Source organism: Notamacropus eugenii, chromosome 1 (assembly GCF_028372415.1).
Source record: "Notamacropus eugenii isolate mMacEug1 chromosome 1, mMacEug1.pri_v2, whole genome shotgun sequence".
In the NCBI taxonomy this organism is placed as follows: Eukaryota; Metazoa; Chordata; class Mammalia; order Diprotodontia; family Macropodidae; genus Notamacropus; species Notamacropus eugenii.
In genome coordinates this window covers 451,612,814-451,633,649 of record NC_092872.1, presented here as the reverse complement: position 1 = coordinate 451,633,649, position 20,836 = coordinate 451,612,814, and the positions used below count along the sequence as shown (strand labels likewise).

Sequence of the window (20,836 nt, the reverse complement as noted above, 5' to 3'; positions counted from 1 at the left end):
TGTTACAATACTTGGTAAAATCAGCACACACCTCATGGGGAAATACTACACAAAATCATCAGCAATCCTTCTCTTCACAAATTTACAAATGAACTTCTATTCTAAATCGGTGCTGGTCTTGACTGAAATATCTCTTCTCTTACAAGGAGATAAAGTTGAAACAATTTCCAGGTTCTTTTGTTCTTGATTTGGCAATTAATTTACCCTAACTTCTTTAGGAAATGATTGTAATTGTTGTCAATTCTAGTTCTTTATATATTTCCTATCCTACTCCCTTAAATACATTAAAGATTTTTTAATTGTATGCCATATCTTCTTTCTCATTTTTATTCTTTCTCTTAATTTTATATTACTTTTTGGGTCTTTCCACTAACAATAGAATGGTCTAGGGACATAAAGACAACAAATTCTGGAATGACTCCCACATAAGTAAGTTATTTCCTATTGGTTAAAATAGCATATTGATTTTTATTATATTATTTATTATATTATTCTTTTTCTTGACTGAAGTATTCATAATAAATTGGAAAAAGGCATTTGAGAAATCTGCATCTTTGAACTCCGTTATTTCTTATTGCTGAACCATATTTTCACACATAATTTTCAGTTTTCTTCTATATCTACCTCTGTATTGAAATCTCTAAGCCTTAAAGCATAAATTGATTAAATTTGGAGGATTTTGTTGAGTTCTACATAGAATCTTTCTTTGTCTTTATCATTTGCACCAGGTGTTGGCACAGAAGCTACAATGATTTTCATGGTGGTCACTTTGCAAATACATATCATGTATACTCTACTACAAGATGACAAAAAATCCCATGGAAATGATGTTTCTTTTTGCCTTTGAAGGCAGGATAAAAACAACTCCTTTATTTGCCTCTATAAAAATAACTTGAGAGTTGTTTTTCTTTTATCTTCTACTTTTATTTATAGTATAGTGCTTGGCATTTAGTAAGAGTTTAATAAAAGCTTGTTGACTGCCTTGCTGATTGAATGTCAACTGACATGATTCAGTTGCTCTAGTAGTATGTCTAGTCTTCCATCATTTGACAAGGAACCCATATTGAGACAAACACCTCAGTTTATGTTTATAAGTAGTCTGAAGAATGTATGATTTTTACCATCCTCTAGCCCCCTTTTTTGCTACTCTTTCAGTCACTGCAGCAGCAGGAGATCACATAGGACTGAAGGTCATTGTCTATTTTTTCGTTTGTTTGTTTCATGGATTGCCAAAGAATTTAACAAAAAGTAGCTGTATTGCTAGCCCCTCCACAATACTTGGATAGGTGAGTCCTTAGAAAGTAGAAACTGTCTGTTGGTAACTAGGTATCTGAAATCCTTCCACCATGATGGAATCTTCCCGAGCTAATGCCTTGCTTCCGTAGTTTTCAGAAACTCAGAGTTCCTTGTTGTTTTGGTTGCTCAAGTTGTTCAGTCATATCTGACTCTTTATGACCCCATGGACCATAGTACACCAGGCCCTCCTATCCTCCTTTATCCTTTGAAGTCTGTCCAAGTTCATGTTCATTCTTTCCATGACACTATCTATCCACCTCATCGTCTGTCACCTCCTTTTCCTTTTGCCTTTAATCTTTCCCAACATCTGAGCCTTTTAGCCCCATCTTCTCATTTATGTGGCCAAAGTACTTAAGCTTCAGCTTCAGTATTTGACCTATCAGTGAATAGCCTGAGTTAATTTCTTTAAGTATTGATTGATTTGATGTCCTTGCTACCCAAGGGACTCTCAAAAGTCTTCTTTAGCACCACAATTTGAAAGTGTCAATTCTGCAGCCCTCAGTTTTCTTTATAGTCCACCTCTCACAGTCATACACAACTACTTGAAAAACCATAGCTTTGACTATATGAACCATTGTCATCAAGGCGATGTCTCTGCTTCTTAGTAAGTTGTTCAAATTTGCCATAACTTTCCTTCCAAGAGGCGTGTCTTTTAATTTCATGACTGAAATAACTGTTACTATCATCTTTGAGCACAAGAATATAAAATATGACACTGCTTTCATTTCTTCTTCCTCTATTTGCCAGAAAGTGATGGAACCAGCTGCCAATATCTTAGATTTTTATATATTAAGCTTCAAATGAGCTTTTATACTGCTCTTTCACCAACATCAGGAGGCTTCTTAATTCCTCTTCACTTTCTGGCATCAGACTGGTATCATCTACATTTCTGAAATTGTAGATATTTCTCCCAGTAAACTTAATTCCAGATTTTGATTCATCCATCCTTGCATTTTGAGTGATATACTCTGCATAAAAGTTAAATAAACAAGGTGACAGTATGCATCCTCATCATACTCCTTTTCCAATCTTAAGTAAATCAGTTGTTTCATGTTGGGTTCTAACTGTCGTTTCTTGGCCCACACGTAGGAAACATAGTATCCTATACTATCAAAGCTTGTTTTAAAAAAGACAGAACTTAGTACCATGGAATGTGTAGAATATTTGTTCCTGACAAAGAAGTGGATAAAATCCTAGGCTCTACAGCAAACTTTCTCACAAAGAGGACTCCTCTAATCCAGTTTCCCTATACCCTCATCAGGCACAACAAGGAACACTGTGCCTTGAATTGCCTTCTGGGAAAAATGCCACTCCTCTGATTAAAGCAAAATCAATAGGCTCCCAGAAGATGCCAGTCTACTATCTGAGGCCCCTAACATTTATGTCCCTGTTGTAATCATAAACTCCCCTCATCTACCCTCATGCTGCTGAAGGGAATAAGACAATGTCACTGGTGAGGAAGGATTTCTTTCCTCTGGTGACTCTGCCATAGAAGAAGAAAGGAGATGGCATTTACTATGGCACTCCTAGTTTCATGGAAATCAGAATTTCTCAGGAAATGTTTTTGAAAAGCTATGGGACACTGCAGGAGGGAGCAACTCTTCCCAAATATCATTTCTGGGTTTTTTTTCCCATTCCCAATCATTGCCTCTTCCTCTGAGAATACTGAGCAGTTTGAGATCGTTTTACAAAGCAGAGTATCTCTGGGTATAGAAGGTTTGCCCCATACTCTGTATGCATAAGGTAAGACTTGGGGGTATTTTGATCGGAATCATATCAATTGATATTCTCACTATAAATGAAAGTAACTATAGGTTTTAATAGAGATGGGTTTTACCCCACTTCCAAAGGCAACAGGAAACATCATTTCATACAACTTTTGGCCATCTTGTAATCACAAAATCATGTTTTATAAGTAATAGTCTCTGTGCAATGTACCCAGTGGTTACTTTGGTACTGTTGCCCGTTGACTGTCTTTTACCAAGACAATTGATGGTTTTCCCCACCTGAGGTTATTTACAAGATGCAAGGCACACATGTCCATGCCAAGCTAGAAATATGGCAAAGATACAAGGGGATGGGCAAACTAACATTTCCTTCAGTCTCTCCTGAGCCCAAACAGAGTATGTTAATACCAGTCCCCTGAGCTCTACTTATCTGCCCAGCCATCTGCTTACAAGGTGGAAGCTGTAGCTGAAACTTTCTTCCAATCATGAGGAGAGAGAGACTTCAGGAATCCCATCTCACCCTCCTGACAGGAGACAGTTTTGTGATTTTACATATGACTCTCAAGGAAGAGGTACCCTGGAGAATTCCCCATCCCTATGGTCTCCAGGAACAGCTAAAAAAAAAAGTCGTAATTCAGGTCAGAGTTCCTCTTAAGTGAGTAACACAGACCCAGCCTGGGCTCTACTGAAGTTTTAGACACAGGCTAAATACAAGGCTACTCTGAAGTGACTGAAGCAGATGACCTTATCAGGTATATAAAGGACAGAAGATGGGAGAAGGCATTATGGATTTTCTATACAAAAAATAATCTCTTTATTTCCACCATTTCTGTTTTCACATCTCACTCTTATGAGGATGGGAGGCATAGAGGTCAAAGTCTGGAGTTATAGATAAGAATGTAAGGGATTGAGAGTAAAGGCTTGAGGTATCAGCAAACTTCAGAGGTTTAATGAGTTTGGAAAGTAGGCAAGGAAACATTTCCCATCACCATTTTTCCTAACTCTGGGAGACTGGAAAAAGGAAAGGAAATAAAAAGAGGCAAGGGGAAAAAAGAAAGGGTAGGAGAGAGGGAGAAAAGGAAAGAAGGAAGGAAGGAAGGAAGGAAGGAAGGAAGGAAGGAAGGAAGGAAGGAAGGAAGGAAGGAAGGAAGGAAGGAAGGAAGAGAAAAGAAAAAATGACAATTATAATTGTTGGAATTTCTTAAGACACAGAGACTGGAAACTCCCAGACACAATGACTAGGAATAAAGGGTAATTCTTCTAGAAGACACTGAATTGTTGCCAGAATATAAGCTCCTCAGTGTTTCATTAGAGCCATGATTGAATCCTGGGATGTCTGCAACCTCCCTGTGCCTCAGTTTCTTCTCTTTTCTCTACCTCTCATGCTTAATTTTCCCTTAAGTCTTTTGGGCAAGGTCTAGGCTATTTTGTTTTGAGATATTGCCCTGACAGAGCTACAGAGACAAAAACAATAATAATGCTTCAAACTTTCCTATAGCCTTCATAGGATCATAGACTTAAAGCTGGAAGGAAACCTAAAAGCCATCTAGTCCAATCCCTTCATTTGCAGGGAAATAAACTAAAAGCATAGAGGGAGTAAATGATTCGCCCAAGATTACAATATTAAAAATTCAAAATCAGGATTCAAACCCCAAACTTTGACTACAAATCCAGCTTTCTTTATACTTTTTGTACTTCTCTAAGTGTTTTCACATCTAATACGTTACACCCACCAAAAGCCCTGTGACATACGTTCTATCCCCATTTTACAGATGGAGTCACTGAGAGATGGAGAGGTTAGGGGACTAAAATCACATCAAGATTAGTGGCAGGTCTGAAGTTTCTGTCTTGTTTATGGTGTCGTATTCTTTCAGTTACATCATGCTTGCCAGCAGCCACCTCTGAATCTCCTGAGGTATGCTGAGTTTGGAGGATTTAGTTTCCTTCCCTAAGCAGTCCTGCTTCCTTGGTCCTCTTCACTGGGTTCTCCCAACTGCTTCCTACTTTTGAAAAGGTTTTAGTTATGACAGAAACTCCCATTTCCTTGAGTGTGTCTAGAAATGTGGTTCTCTGATTAAAAGAAACTGACCACAGCAGCATATATCAGGGACAATTTACAAGTAATATTTCAGGCCTGATCAGACCTGAGGATTATCTAGAGACCTAAGAAGTGTACTTTCCTTGGAATTTCATGAAGTAGATAGTGTCATTATTGTCATTGCTCCATTGTACAGATGAGGAAATTGAGGTTTTAAGAGGTTCAGTGACTTGCTCAAGGTCAAAGAGTTAGTGAATGTCTGAGATGGGATTGGAATGCAGCTGTTTTGACTAGAAGTCAATCACTTGTTCTTCCACATCTTGTTCCCCCTCCTCTACCTTCCATTCCTCTGACCTTTGAACTTGAAGAGATCTAGCTGTACTCTCATATGAGTGCAATAAGAGTACAGATTTGAATTTCTGAAAATTCATTTGACTTTCCTTAATGGTATTCAGTGCTTTTTCCCACTCCTCATTCATTTCATTCCTTCATGTCTTGAGGAATAAGCTAAGGTGCCTTTTCCACACAGAAGTTTTCAAAGGACCTCCAAAACTCAGACCTTTTAGAATGCAGATCCCTTCTATCATTTTATATTTGAGAAAAGAATAAAGGGGTAAGAATGAGGGGACTCTGTTTACTAGCATTTTGTATGTGTGGGTGCATATGTATAAAATTCCTAGACAGACATGTCTGGGTAATGCCTACATTTTTAGAATATCACAACTAAGAATGGCAGTGATAAGAGAAGGCATGAACATAAGATAAAGAACTAAGGCTAGGAAATCTTAAGAACAGGGAAAGCCAAATATAAGATAGGAACAAAAGTGGATCAATGCATCTAGATGGGATTAGGAAGCCAATAATCACAGAAAAGCTAGGGGTCTGGGGAAAATAGCATGATCTGGAGTGGCAACAGGAACTAGAACACCAGGCAAAAATCAGTTGAGCAAGAGGAGATCAGAGAGCCACACAAAGGGAGAAATGGGAATTAAAGAAGTTGAACCTTGGTGTGGTGTCTTAGTAATAGGGCATGACTACCAAGATTATTATTATTAAATGGATCATTTCTAAGTATTCAGAAAAGGAAGCAGTGATCACTATGAATTAGCACCGGTTAATTTAGAGTGACTCATACTACATTAACCTCATTACTTTTGTGTTTTAAAGGATTAGTATTTAATCAGAGAAATGTAGATTTCAACAACAAATCTGATATAGTTTTTCATGATATCCTCATGAGGAAGATGAAGAAATAAAAGTATAATTAGGTAAAATATTAACTGGTCAAATGATCAAAAGTAAAAATAATCAAAAGTGTTAATGGATGGATCAATGTAATTCTGGAGGATATTAACATAAAGTAAAAGGCAGTACAGCCAAACTGCAAAATGGGAGGAAGCAGCTGTAGCCATGGCACCAGGAAGTACATTGGTGCTTCTGTTTGGAAGGAGCTAGGAATAGGAGCAAACTAAAGCCATGGACTACAATGGAGATTGCTGTTGTTGGATCTTTAAACTGGCCTCCACAATGCTATCATGAGACCTTGAATGCAAAACTGATGGGGGTGTTGGTGAGGAAGGAGACTTCTGAAATAGAAAGATTTTGTGTGACATAGTTTGAGTTATTAGGTACCTTTCCTTCCATGGGTGGGGTCTGTGTGCATGTGCACATGCATGGATGGGTATTTGTGTGTGTGTGTGTGTGTGTGTTTGAGTGTATTCTATTTCCCATTCAGGAATGGTAACTAGCAGGGGGATGTGCCACTACGTACCATAGATTAAGAATCACATTGTCCAAACCCATCATTTTAAAGAGAAAACCAAGACCCAGAGAGTTTAGGTGACTTGTCCAAGATCACACAAGTAGCAAGTAGTAATAATAACAATAACAACAACATCTAAATTTGTATATTTGTATATGTGTTAGATGCTGTGCTAAGCCCTTTACAGTTGTTTTCTCATTTGACCCTCACAACAACCCTGGGAGGTAAGTGTTGTTATCATTTACATTTTATAGATGAGGGAACTGAGACAGATTTTTTTTATGGTTTGCCCAGGATCACACAACTCAATTTTAGTAAGTGTCTGGGATCTTCCTGACTCAAGAAACAGAATAATGATGCATGACCATACTGGTAAATATCTACCTATAAACTCCTAGTCAGAGAATATTTAGTGTCCCGGGATCAGCTTGGCTAGAAACTTGAGCCTCCATATCTGAAAGCATTTTATTTTCCTCAGCCTTGTGCTTTCTCTTGAGAATAGCTGAGGACCCTGTCTGTCATCTGTGGAGTCCCCTTAAATGGGCTATTTCAAGTGTTTTTTTTTTTTTAAAAAATGTTGGGAGAACAGCTACAAGAATGGTGGGGGTGGGGAGATGTGTGTAGGAAAGATGTAGTCATGGCATAGCAGGAGTGTACCACAAAGGTTACCCCTGATTCCCCCAGACAATAGTCTCATGTTCTTGAGTTAATAAGAATAAGTGGATTTTCCAGTGCTGGTGCAAGTGTGAGGTTCATCCTAGCTCCAGATCCGTTCAACAGACCAGGTTAGGGTAGTCAAGGTCAGAGGGGTTGTTTTGGATTGGGTCATTCCTCTGACTGAGAGAGTGATCCTCCAATCAGCCTCTTAAGGCTAATTACAGGTGGTTTGAACATGAAACCATCACAAGAGTAACCTGGTTTCCATGCTGCTGAGTATCCAACACTTTAGTCTTTAAAGTGAATAAACCAATTGAATGCAGACGTTTAAGGGCCATTTGAGCCTAGGAGGAGATAGTCTTGAAGATATAGTTAAACTACAGGGTCCAGAAAGAATCAGGTGCTACCATAACTGGAGGACACACACTAGTGCATCTCATTTGGGAGGGGCTTCAATTGGTCATTATGCTTAGACAATAGATAGCAATGTATTGTTGCTGCCTCAAAGCAGACTCAATAATCTTGAGAGAGTGAGCACCAGAAATAAGCTTAAATGAAGACTGAAAGAGCTAAGATTAGCAGAATATTCTATTCTTGTAAATTTAACAGGGATTTTCATGGCACCATAGATAAAGCGCTGGACCTGGAGTCAGGAAGACCTGAGTTCAAATCTGACCTCAGATCTTTCAAGTTGTGTGACCCAGATTATGGAATTACTGTCTGTCTCAGTTTCCCCAACTGTAGAATGGGGCTAATAACAACACCTACCTCCTAGAGTTGCTGCAAGGATCTATCTAATAAGATAATAGCTGTAAAGTACTTAGCACAGTGCCTAACATTTAGTAGATTCTTGATAAATGTTTCTTTCTTTCTTTTCTGATTGACATATGATGGTGTAGTCAATCATGTAAAAGAAAGGAAGATGTGGAATCAGGTGTAGGAAAGTAGAGGGGAGGAGGTGAAGGGAAGGCAGCTCCTTGTTCTGTACTTCTGCAATTGTTGGAGGGAGGAGAGTTAACCCAAGTATAGTGCTTTACATTCAGCTCTATTCGATTTTGACTTCTTGGATTTGGTCCATTGTTCTAGTCTATAAGATTGTTTGCTGTCCCTCTCAACTTCATTTTACCTACAAATTTGATGAACATGACACCTAAAATTTCATCTAAGTTCACTATTTTGATGTTGAGCAGAACTGGACCAAGGACAGAGCCTAAGAGTATTCCACACAAGACCTCCCTCCAGACTGAAATAAATCATTTCATCCCTATTCTGTGGATCAGAACAATCCGAATGGACCTAACTGAACTCATTTAGTTCATACCTCTTTATCTTATCCACAAGGACAAAAAACTTTGTTAGGCCTTGCTTAGATACAGATATAGTATGCCTTAATTTCAGTGCCTTTTCTCTGTTAATTATTTCCTATTTATCCTATATTTTGTTTGCTTTGCATATATTTGTTTGCATGTTGTCTCTCTCATTAGATTGTAAGTTCCTTGAGGGCAGAAACTGTCTTTTGCCTCTTTTTGTATACCCAGTGCTCAGTACAGTACAAGGCACATAGAAGGTGCTCAATTTATCTTTATTGATTAATCAATACAGAATTCCCAGAATCTACAACTCTAGTAATTATAAAAATAGCAAGAAGTTAATCTGGGATCAATTATTCTTCATTAATTGATCCTAGATCTTGATCATCACTAATTTCCTTTCTAATTTTTTACAAACTATTCCTTTAGTTAATGAGTTCCAGAATCTTGCCTGGAACTAAATCAAGTTCATTGGGATGTAAGTGGAAAACAATGAACTTCTACCATTTTTTGAATATCTGAACTGTTTATTTATATCCTGTCCAAGTCAATGACTTTCTGAAAATAATTGAAAATGGCTCAGTAATCATTTTAATTCTGTCTTCCCAATCTCCCATTTCACCTTCTGTGCAGAGTTAACATCTACTTCCTAGATGACCTGATATTTTCATAAAGAAGCCTGGATCTACATAGGCTCTCTATACAGATCCCACTAGTCCAGGAACTACAATTTACACCCAGATTTTGGAAATGCCTTCAAAAGAAGTTGATGAGTTTAGCTTCTACTTTTAGCAACCTACAATTCATGGGCAAGTGGGTATGTCATAAAGAAAATGGCATGTTAAGCAATGTTTACACTGCTATATGGAACACTGAACTGACTGGACCTGTGCCTGGATTCACCAAAAGGAGTTCCTTATACGGGACCACTAGGATATCTCTGCTCAAATTACTATATGGCTGAGTTCCACAACCTATTTTGGCCAAGTGGGAGAAATATTTTCAAGATGAACTGAATATAACACAAGTTTGATTACACTCATATGAATGAGTCAGGAATCAGGGAAACTAAGAAAGAGCCAAACTCCTCAATTTAGCTTGTTAATATCAAGGAAACTAATAGGTCTTCCTTTACGTTAGAACACTATAACTCATGCCATAAATGAAATTATATAAAATTTAACATAATTATTTTTGGGTTGGGATAACCCAGGACCTAGAAGATTCAGTCATTTCCATATTTCACACCTGAAACCAATATATATGATAAACATTTATTAAGCAACTACTCTGTACAAGGCATTGTGCTGAGCACTGAGAATACAAATAAGAAAAAGAAACAGTCCTTGCCCTTAAGGAGCTCACAGTCCAGTTGGGAAGACAGTACACAAAAGGAAGCTGAAAGAGGAAGGGACACAAGGAATGGATGGCTGGGATTCTGAGAGGAGAAGCTATGGAAGGAGCTTTTTTTGCTCCACTCTCCAGTTCTCCAGTCAGAGGGTACTGATGAAGTGTGAGTACCAAAGCTGATACAATCTCTAGTAGGATTCTTTAGGATCTTCACAACAGCAGCAGTAATTACCATTTCTTGTCCAAGTAAGACCATGGGAAGACCATGCTGTCTGTGAAATTCTAGGTAGCATTGAAAGAATAATGTATTACTCACTAGATTATAGGGGATATGGTCTGAACAGATTTTCCCAACCACTCATCCATTTTGGCTGCAACAACCTTATTCAAATTCTAACCATACTAAGTAATCAAGAAGCTCTTTAACCTTTACTAGTTATCATAATAATATTATAAATGATACTGCTAAGCAGTATATTCTATGACAAATATTTGTTGCTCTAACAACCTTTCATGACTTTTTAAATGTATAAAATTTTAAAACTGATTTCTTCTTCTCCCCATGGCCAGCTCCCAATCCTCATGCTGTGAACATCTCACAGCTAATAAATTGAGAATGTAAGGAGTAGAACATGAATCCATGGTGAGTTTGTTCCACCAAAGGCATTTTAAGGACCTCTATCTACCCATCATGTCAAAAGTAAAGAGGGAAAAGACCAAAGAAAGGTGACACTGGCACAACAAAGAAGGAAGCATTGAGGAGGTGGGAGCAGAGAGGAGAAATCATGGAGTGGGAAGAAGTTAAGGCAGCCATCATAACACCTAGAACATAAGTGTTACTATTTGGGAGCTGTATTTATTCAGAATACATAAACAACAGGGAACAGACATTGCTGGTATAAAAAACGGCTGTTACTTGACCTTGGAACTTGTTCCTGCTGAACTCTACCCTCATCAGATCATATTGGCAATGCATTGTTCAAGGGCACTGTATTTCAAGAAGGATAGTGACAGTCTGGAATGAAGATGTGGGAGGTCAATCAGATTTTTAGGATCATAGAATTAAAGCTGAAAGATACTTCAGAGGTTGTCTAGTCGATTCTGTTTATTTTATAGATGAGGAAACTGAGGTTCAGAAAATGTAGAGTCTCACATAAGAAAAGTTTTTGCCTATTCACTATGATTAATGATTTTCATTGGCCTTAGTTTCAGCCTATGAGAAATAGGGTCAATAAACAGTAAAGGCAAAAGATCTTGATCGACTATTGAGGATAGTAGCTGAAATAAGATTGCTGTAGCCAAATTGCCCAAAGTAAATATAAGGATGAATTGAAAAAAAATGAGAATGTCTAGTCTGCAGAAGAAAAGATTTGAAGGACCATGATAGATCTCTTAAGATATTTAATGGATTCTCCTTCTGGAAAAATGTGTGTTGTTCAGCCCCAGGTGGCAGAAGTTGCAGGGAGCAAACTGGCTAAATATAAAGAATTTAGAGGAGATGAAGGGAAGAGGAAAGAGAAAATAAATGTTTGTTAACTAAAAAAAACAAAAACAAAAACAAAAAAAATTCTGATGAGTTTGCCAAAAGTCAATTGGCTAAATGGATACTGAAGAAGGTATAGATTTGATTAGATATTTCCAGTCTATGCAGTTTAAGGAGTCTATAACTGACATAGCTACAATGGCCTGATTATCTTTCACATGCCCTAGTGCTGGGGATGGAAGCTCAATTCCAGGTGGACAGTCTCGGGCGGGTAAAGGTGGGAACTTCTAAATCTTAGAGTTCTCACGAGGCCCCCCCAGGAAACGACTGGGAATCGAAGTGAACCGAGCTATCTCGTGTATTTCTGCCTCTTCCCGTGAGAAACGTGATGGGAAAGAGCTCTCCCTGCCCTCGAGATTGTCCCGGATCTGGGCACACCTAGTTACCTAACAGGCTCGGTATTGACGTGCAAACTACGTGACTGGAGAGCTTAAGTAGGATCAGGAAAGCCTGAAAGTTCTCTTGGGCAGAGGGGCGTGGAGCGGACAGGACAGAAGGCTCCGCTTTTCCTCTCTCCTCTCTCCCCTCCCCCTCTCTCCCCACTTACACTTCTACTTCCAATCTCTTATTGTAAGATCTTTGCCTCCTTGGGAGATTCTTCGCTCCCTCCTAAGGAAGAATTCCCCTGCACTTGTAACCAGAACCCTGAATAAAGCTCAACCCTTGTTCGACTCTGGAACATCCTTTCTCTCATACGAGCATCCGGTTTGGCCAACCGAAGACCTCCGATAGAGGTAAGGGAAGACTCGGGTAGCCCACAGGCCTCTAGGCCTGGCACCCTAGACTATGGTCTTTACTGTATCTCATGAGATACTGTAGCTATGAAAATTTAGCTACCTACACATTCACACTAACTTAAGTTTATAGGCATAATAAAAATGTTAATGAAGCAAAAAAATCCTCCTCCTCCACCATCACCCCCAAAAAAGAGTAATACCACAAAGAAAATTAAGACTCATGCTTCTCCTGCTGTTGGAACTAACATGAATTATTAGACTGATTTGAGTAATAGTTAATCCCTCACCTGTGTCACAGATTCGCTCCTGTGTCTGATGGCACCTCCTGTGGTGCTAAGACAATCAGATGAAGAGGTCTGGGATCCCATCCTTATCCTCTGTGTGTCTCCCTTTAGGCTGAGAGCTCTTTGAGGGCATTACTTTTTTTTTCATTAAAGAGTTCTGTTAGTAGGAAGAACTGTACCTTCTCCTTCCTTTGTACCCTCCATGGCATCTAGTCCAGGGCTCTGATCACAGGGAAGGCAATGACTAGCTGATAAAGAAGTGTTGTCTTAATTATGTTTCCCAACTTTTGCTTTGCAGATAAGAATTCCATCTGATTTGAACAGCTTTCATTATTGCTGCAATAGCCCTACTTCCTGTCTTAGAAAACTGACAGACAAAGCGAGGGAAGAGGGATACAATGGTGAAACATTTGTGACAAATCCCTGCAGAGAAGACAGATCATGAAGAAGAATTTGAAGGGTTAAAGGTGATCTACATGATCTTTTTATTTATCCTATGGGATGTGAAACAGTGCCAAATGTTTGTCTTTTGGAAGATGCAGGTCCTTGGATCTTCAGAAACTTGAGGAGAAAGTGAGGACAAAAAAGTAAAGGAGAAAATTCATATAAAGACATTTTTCTGTAAGGTGGAATGGAGATGTAGACAGTGGATGGTAAATTCTCTGTCCCCTTGGGGCTGAAAGAAATTCTTTCACCTCCCCAAAGTGTAAACAGTTCTGGCCTAGAATGGTTTGGGGGAATTGGACAATAGTGAATGAATTTGTCCTTGTTAGCTTCTCTGGCCTGCCCCCTGAGCTACAGATTCTACTGTTCCTGTTGTTTCTGATTATTTATTTTGTCACTTTTATGGGCAATGTCCTTATCATCCTGGTCACTACATCTGATTCTGCCCTACATAGCCCCATGTACTTCTTCCTCAAGAACCTGTCCTTCCTGGAAATTAGTTTTAACATGGTCATTGTGCCCAAGATGCTAAGTACCCTGCTAACCAAAGACACAACTATCTCTTTTCTTGGCTGTGCAACCCAAATGTATTTTTTTTTCTTCTTTGGAGCTGCTGAATGCTGCCTCCTTGCTACCATGGCCTATGACCGCTATGTGGCCATCTGTGACCCTTTGCGTTACCCCATCCTCATGGACCAGAAAGCTTGTATCCAATTGGCTGCTGCCTCTTGGTTCTCCGGGTTTCCTGTGGCCACAGTACAAACAACATGGATTTTCAGCTTCCCATTTTGTGGTCCAAACAGAGTAAATCACTTTTTCTGTGACAGCCCTCCTGTAATTGCACTAGTCTGTGCTGACACTTCCTTATTTGAGCTGGAGGCACTGACAGCCACGGTCTTATTTATCCTCTTTCCTTTCTTGCTGATCCTGGGGTCCTATGTGCGAATCCTCTCCACCATCTTCAGGATGCCCTCAGCAGAGGGAAAGCACAAGGCTTTCTCTACTTGTTCTTCCCACCTAGTTGTTGTCTCCCTCTTCTATAGCACTGCCATCCTCACCTACTTCCGACCTCGATCCAACACCTCACCTGAGAATAAGAAGCTGCTCTCACTGTTCTACACTGTAGTGACTCCCATGTTGAACCCTATAATCTACAGCCTGAGGAACAGTGAAGTGAAAGCTGCACTCCAGCGGACCCTCAGAAAATCCCTTGGCTCTCACAAATTATGACTAATTTTGCTGGAAATGGAATTAAGTAGGGATAGAATTTAAGGACAAACGCAAAAAGGCAGGATGGTGAAGGAAATAAAGAGCTGAACTTGGGAGTCAAGTTCCATCTGCAATACTTATTATATGTGTGCAAATCACTTAAACTTCTTGTGCCTCAGTTTCCTCATCTCTGAATTGAGAATATTAATACCTGTAGTACCCACCACCCATGTTTGTTGTGAAGCTCAAATGAGATAATGCACATAAAGCGCAACATAAAGCAGTATGTCAATGTTAGAAATTGTAGTAGCAAGGACACCAGCATACCCAGGAGGGCCTGCTGCACAGTTTCTTAGATCTGCTTTTCTAAAAGGAAAGCAACTTTTGAGGGGTCAACAATCTATTTTAATTACATTTACCAACAGAGAAATACAAACAGAGAAATAAATACCAACAGATGGGGCTTCTACCTGCCTGACCATAAGCAATATATATAATCACAGATCAACAGAGCAAGCCAACTATCTTACTCTTACATGCATACATAGTTACCAGAGAGAGAAGCAACAACATCTGAGTTTTCAAAGCCAGGGGGCTTCTTAAAATGGCTGCCCAGAGTCTCATCTGGCACAAGAACCTTCTTCCAAAGAGTAAGCCCCAAACTAAAACTTTACTTCAGAGTCTATATACACTTTTCAGAGCTGAAGAACACAACCTTTTGTGATCCAGTGCCTCATTAGAAACTAATAAAAAGTATCTGAGGCCTATTAATGGGCAGGGAAGATCTTTAACTCTAGTTATATTACAGAAATTCAATTAAAACAGTTCTAAAATTTCACCTCAAGTTTCACATTAAAGTGACAAAGATAACAAAAGAGGCTCAATATTAGTCAATGACGGAAGGGTTAAAGGAAGACAGTTACATTTTTAGGGGATCTATGAATTGGTCCAGACATTCGGGAAAACAATTTGGAATTTTGCTTTAAAAAAAAAAAGTGAGAAAGTTATTCATATCCTTTGAGCTAAAAATCCCACTCCTAGGCAAAGACAGAATGAATGGTCCCATCCAAATTGGAATATTCCTAGCAGCACTTTTCTGTGGCAGCAAAGATCTAGAAACAAAATTAGGTTCCATTTATTGGGGAATATCTAAACAAAACATGGTATATGAATGTAATAGGATATTACAACACTATCACATTCTTTGTAATAACCTCTGAATATGAAAGGATTCAAATAAACATGGGAAGACTTAAGTGAACTGACATAGAGTGAAGCAAGGAGAACCAAACAACAATGAAATACAATAACAAAAATTGAACACCAAAATATTATAATGACCAGAATTGTCCCAGAAGGAGAGTTACACCTCTCTTTCTTCAGTGCATAGGTGGGAGACCATGAAATATAGAATCTACTTTCAGATACACCATTGATGTATTTGTCAGTTTTGCTAAACTGCTTTTTTTTCTCTTTGTTTTATAAACTTTGTTACAAAGAAATGACTTGCTATATCAGGGAAGAGTGAGAAATATATAAAGAAATGAATGAATTAGAAAAACAAAAGTATCAGGAAAAATAAAACAATTTATTTTTTTAATTATCATAGGTCCCAGAAAAAAAGAAAACATATGAAAAATAATAAAGTTTGTGTACTATAGTCACATAACTTAACCCCATAGTCCTCTCTTTTGAGCTCTGGAGATGGTGGCTTCTGTTTTTGCCCTATATGCACTGAACTCACCTAATTTTACAATGGAAAGGGTAAACAACTATGTATTAGGGGGAAAGATAGCATTGTAGAGTTAGTCTTCCACTTGATAGGAGAAACTATAAACCCAAATTCAGTGCTCTAAAGGGGAAAAGACCTCCATTCCTCAGCACAAAAATGGCTTCCAAGACATTATCCATGGTGGCATGAATAGAAAAACAAACTGTATCAGTGGTCAAGAGAGATACTAAACAGTAAAAAATCTGATACAATGCTAATTGATCATAAGTAAACATCTTAATCTGAAAAAAAACAGTAGCATTAGAAGCAAATGGAGAAAAATATGAACTCAGTTCTCATAATTTTAAATGTAAGTAGAATTAAATAATACAATTAAAAGATTTGGATTAAAAAAAAAAAACCATGATCTGTTGCTTATAAGAAACACATTCTAAAAAACAAAAATATAGAAAGAATAAAAATGAGGGTCAAGAAAAAAATTTATTATCCAGCAATTGAATTTTTATGTAGAATTACAATCAAGCTATCAAATAAAGCAAAAGTCTCAAAACACAGAAAGGGATACACAAGGAAATTTTATTATGCTGAAAAGAACCACAGAAAACGTACCAGTATCAATACTAAACTTATATGCTCCAAATGTCTTGGCTTCTGAATTCATAAAAGAAACATTAACTGAGCTGCAATAAGACACAGACTAATACAATAGTGACAGGGAATTTCAATGTCCCTCTTTCAGTTTTGGATAAGTCAAATATAAAAATAAGTTAAAGTAGAAAATATGTAACTGAATAAACAACTAGAAAAACTAGAGCTAAAAGATGTATGACATCTCCTAAATATAATTACTAAAGAATATATTTATTTCTTAGCGCCATATGGAACTTTTATAATGATTAACCATGTATTAGGGAAGAAAGATATTATGAACAAATGTAAAAAAGGCAGAACAAATATATTCATTAAAGATCATAACACAAAAACGTTTACTACAGCACAAACAAAAGATGCAGACCCAAATGGAGACCTACCAATGAAACCTAAATAATGTGTGGTCAAAAAACAAATATTAGAAACAATAATTATGTGAAAGAAAATGATAATGATAAAACAAAATATCAAAATTTCTGGAATGCAGTTAAAGCAATAATCAGGAAGGGGAGAATCATATCTCTCTAAATATGCATTAACAAAATAGGAAAAGAAAAGATTAATGAACGGAATATGCATTTTTTAAATTAAAAAGCCAACAAATGATCAAACCTAAAAAAAAAAAACACCCAAAAATGTTATTAAAAAAGAGCAAAAGTAAATAGGAAATAAAAAAATAATAGAAATGATAAATAATTAAAACTGGTTCTTTGAAAACTGAGAACACAAATGAAATAGAGGAATACCTTTCAAAAATTTAAATATTCAAATAAAAGAAAGAGCAGATAGGTGATATAGTACACAGAGCACTGGGTTTAGAGCCAGGATGACTCAAATCCAGACTCAGTCACTTCCAAACTGTGTGCCTTTGAGCAAGTCATTTAACCTCTATTTGTTTAACGGATCACTAACAAAAAGGTGATCAACTTGAGAAGGAAATGGCAAACTACTCTAGTATCTTTGTCAAGAAAATCCCATGGACAAACATGTCCATGGGGTCACCAACAGTAGGATGATTGACTGAACAACAAATGACCAAAGACAGATCTTAAATAAAGAAAATAGAGCTAACTGTACAGGAACTATATCTAAGGGTAGAGAAGGGGGGAATCCCTGGTCCTGATGGATTCACAGGAGAATTCTATCAAACTTTTAAAGGATAATTTGCACCAATATTAAATAATTTTTTCTCCAAAATTTGGGAGGAAAAGCACTCCACCAGATCCCTTTTATGAGATAAATATAGTTTTAATACTTAAATCTGGAGAATGATAGAGCACAAAAAAAGAACTATACACAAATATCATTAATGAGTATAAATTTTAAAATATTACATAAAATCTAGGAAAGACTAAAAAGATGCATCCAAGAAATCATTCATTATGACCAATTTGGTTTATATCAAAGATGAAAAGATAATTCACTATAAGAAAAACAATATAATCAATTATGTTAAAAACAAAAACATTCAAAACTATGTAATTATCCCAATGGAAGTAGAAAATCCCTTTGACAAACATAATATTTATGCCACAAATCACTACAAAGTATAGGTATAAATAGATTTTTTTTATCATCATTAGAAACTATTTTATACCAAAAGCAAGTATCATAAGCAACCATAATAGAGTAGAACTTCAGTTTACGAATTTAATTCATTCAGAGATTCTGTTCGCCATGTGATTTGTTCATATTACAAAGTGAATTTTTCCATAGGAAATAATGTAAAGTCAGATGATTGGTACCACATCCCAAAAAATAATTATTCATAATTTTAAGTAAGTTTTTTGTCCCTAATGTGCCTGAAATACAATAGCAATGATTAGTACACAATATAAACCAAAAATAAAATTCGCCTGCACTTTACCTTTGAGAAGAGTTGTGGCTGGCATGAGAGAGACTAGAGGGAGGAGGAGAAGGAGGAGGAGGAAGAGGAGGAAGAAGAAGCATTACTGCTTGGAAGGAGAATCTCCTTCTATGAGAACATCTGGAATTTCAATGTGCAGAGTGTTCTCTCCTATGCTACTTTCACTAAAAGTAAGACTAACATTACTGCCTTCACTTATTTTTCGTTGTTTTAGAATCACTTTCATGTTTTGACTCACTGATTTTTTTTACTTTCTGAATTTTTTTCCTCTTCTTTGGCTTCTGACTAGGAATCTAATAACACTAGTTTTTACATTTTTTTTAAATTAATTTATTTGTTTTCAGTTTTCAACAATCACTTCCATAACTTTTAAATTTTCTCTCCCTCCCCTATCCCTCTCCAAGCAGGCATGCAATCTTATATAGGTTCAAAAAACCCCATTTCACTAGTTGAATGTCATTCCTTCACTAGCCATTCAAGTCCAAATATGATGTTCATACTGCAAACATTTGTTCATCCTGCAAGACAAATTTTGCAAAAAATTTTTCCTTATCCAGCAAAGCATATGTAAACGAGGTTACTTGTGTAATGCGATTCTACTGTACATTAGAATCTTTCCCAACAAATTTGGCCTTTGAGCAAAGATGTCCACTCTTTCTACTATTATTTGACATAGTTTTGGAAATACTAGCAATATCAATAAGATAAGATAAAGAAATTAAATGCATAAAGGTGAGAAAAAGCAGATAAAACTATCCTTATTTGCTAAAGACATGATGGTTAACTTAGAAAATGCTAGATAATCAGCAAAGATAGGAATTGATACAATAGCTTCAACAAAGATGCAGGCTACAAAATAAAACCTCAAAAATAAAAAGAATATATAATAATAATAAAATTAAAGAGGCAATGATTCAAAGGAAAGTTCTATTCCAAATAACTCCAAAATGAATGAAGTACCTATAGATCAAACTATCAAAGCACAGAAAACACTTATATAGATTCAGTTACAAAGTACAAATAGCTGGAAGATCATTGCATGTTCATGGATGATTTGTGCCAACATACTAAAACTGGCAATGCTATCAAAGTTAATTTATATTTTTAATGCTAAAAAAAACTAATTTCCAAAGGGATACTTTAAAGAACTCAATAAAATAATAAATTCATTGAAAACACAAAAATACTAGAAGATCAAGGGAAATAATGCAAAGAGGTAGGAACAATGGAGGATTAACACTTCGAAGAACTCAAACTACATTATAAAGCAGCAGTCAAAAAATCTATGTGGTGTTGATAATTGTGTGTATGTGACTATGTGTGTGTCTTTGTGTATATGTGCGCATGTATCAATGAATCTATGGAACAAACTAGACAAGGGTAGGGAGGAGGGAATTAGAAAAAAATGGAACTCAATACCCTAGTCTTTCATACTAGAAAACCTAATCAGGAAAAGACTCCATTAAAATTTCTGGGAAAATATGGATATAATCTGTCAGAAATTAGCTTAGATGAACATATTATTCCATATTCCATGATACATTCAAAATGAATATATGACTTTAAATATTAAATAGCAGATTATTAAAAAATTAGAAGAGAAGATAATATACCTCTCACAGCTGCGGGTGAAAGATGTATTCTTAATTAAACAACTGATAAAACCAAAAACAAAAGATAAAATCATACAGATTATATGGAACAGAAACTTCTATCCAAACAAAATTGATGTACCAAGAATAGGAAGGAAAGCAATCAAATAGGATCCAACATCTCCAGAAAGTTTGATATCCAAGATACATAAACATTTACCATACATATGTGTATGTGTATATACATATATATGTATGTATATACACATATATATTTGTGTATATACATATGTATTTGTGTATATACATAAGTATTTGTGTATATACATATGTATTTGTGTATATACATATATATTTGCATATATACATATGCACACACATATATATAAAACTAGAAGTTATTCTCAATAAGCAAAGAATATGAACAAACAGTTCTCAAAAGAATAGTAGTCTACTAACAACCATTAGAAAAAATGTTCCAAATCACTAAGAAAAATCAAAACAACCATGAGATTTTACCTAACACCCTACAGATTGGCAATCAACAAAAAGGTAGAACTAGGCAATGTTGGAGAACCTGTGGGAAGATAAGCACACTGGCAATTTGGAATTATGCAAATAAAGTGACTAAAATGTC

The 20,836-nt window shown here is 36.7% G+C and overlaps 1 protein-coding gene across 1 annotated transcript; it reads left to right on the top strand.

Moving 5' to 3' along the window:
• Nucleotides 1-13,356: 13,356 nt before the first annotated feature.
• LOC140526682 (olfactory receptor 10A4) lies at nt 13,357-14,378 on the top strand. The gene has a single exon (XM_072643090.1). It carries the CDS (start codon nt 13,431-13,433, stop codon nt 14,376-14,378), a length of 948 nt encoding a protein of 315 aa, XP_072499191.1. The 5' UTR covers nt 13,357-13,430.
• The last annotated feature ends 6,458 nt before the right edge of the window (nt 14,379-20,836 follow it).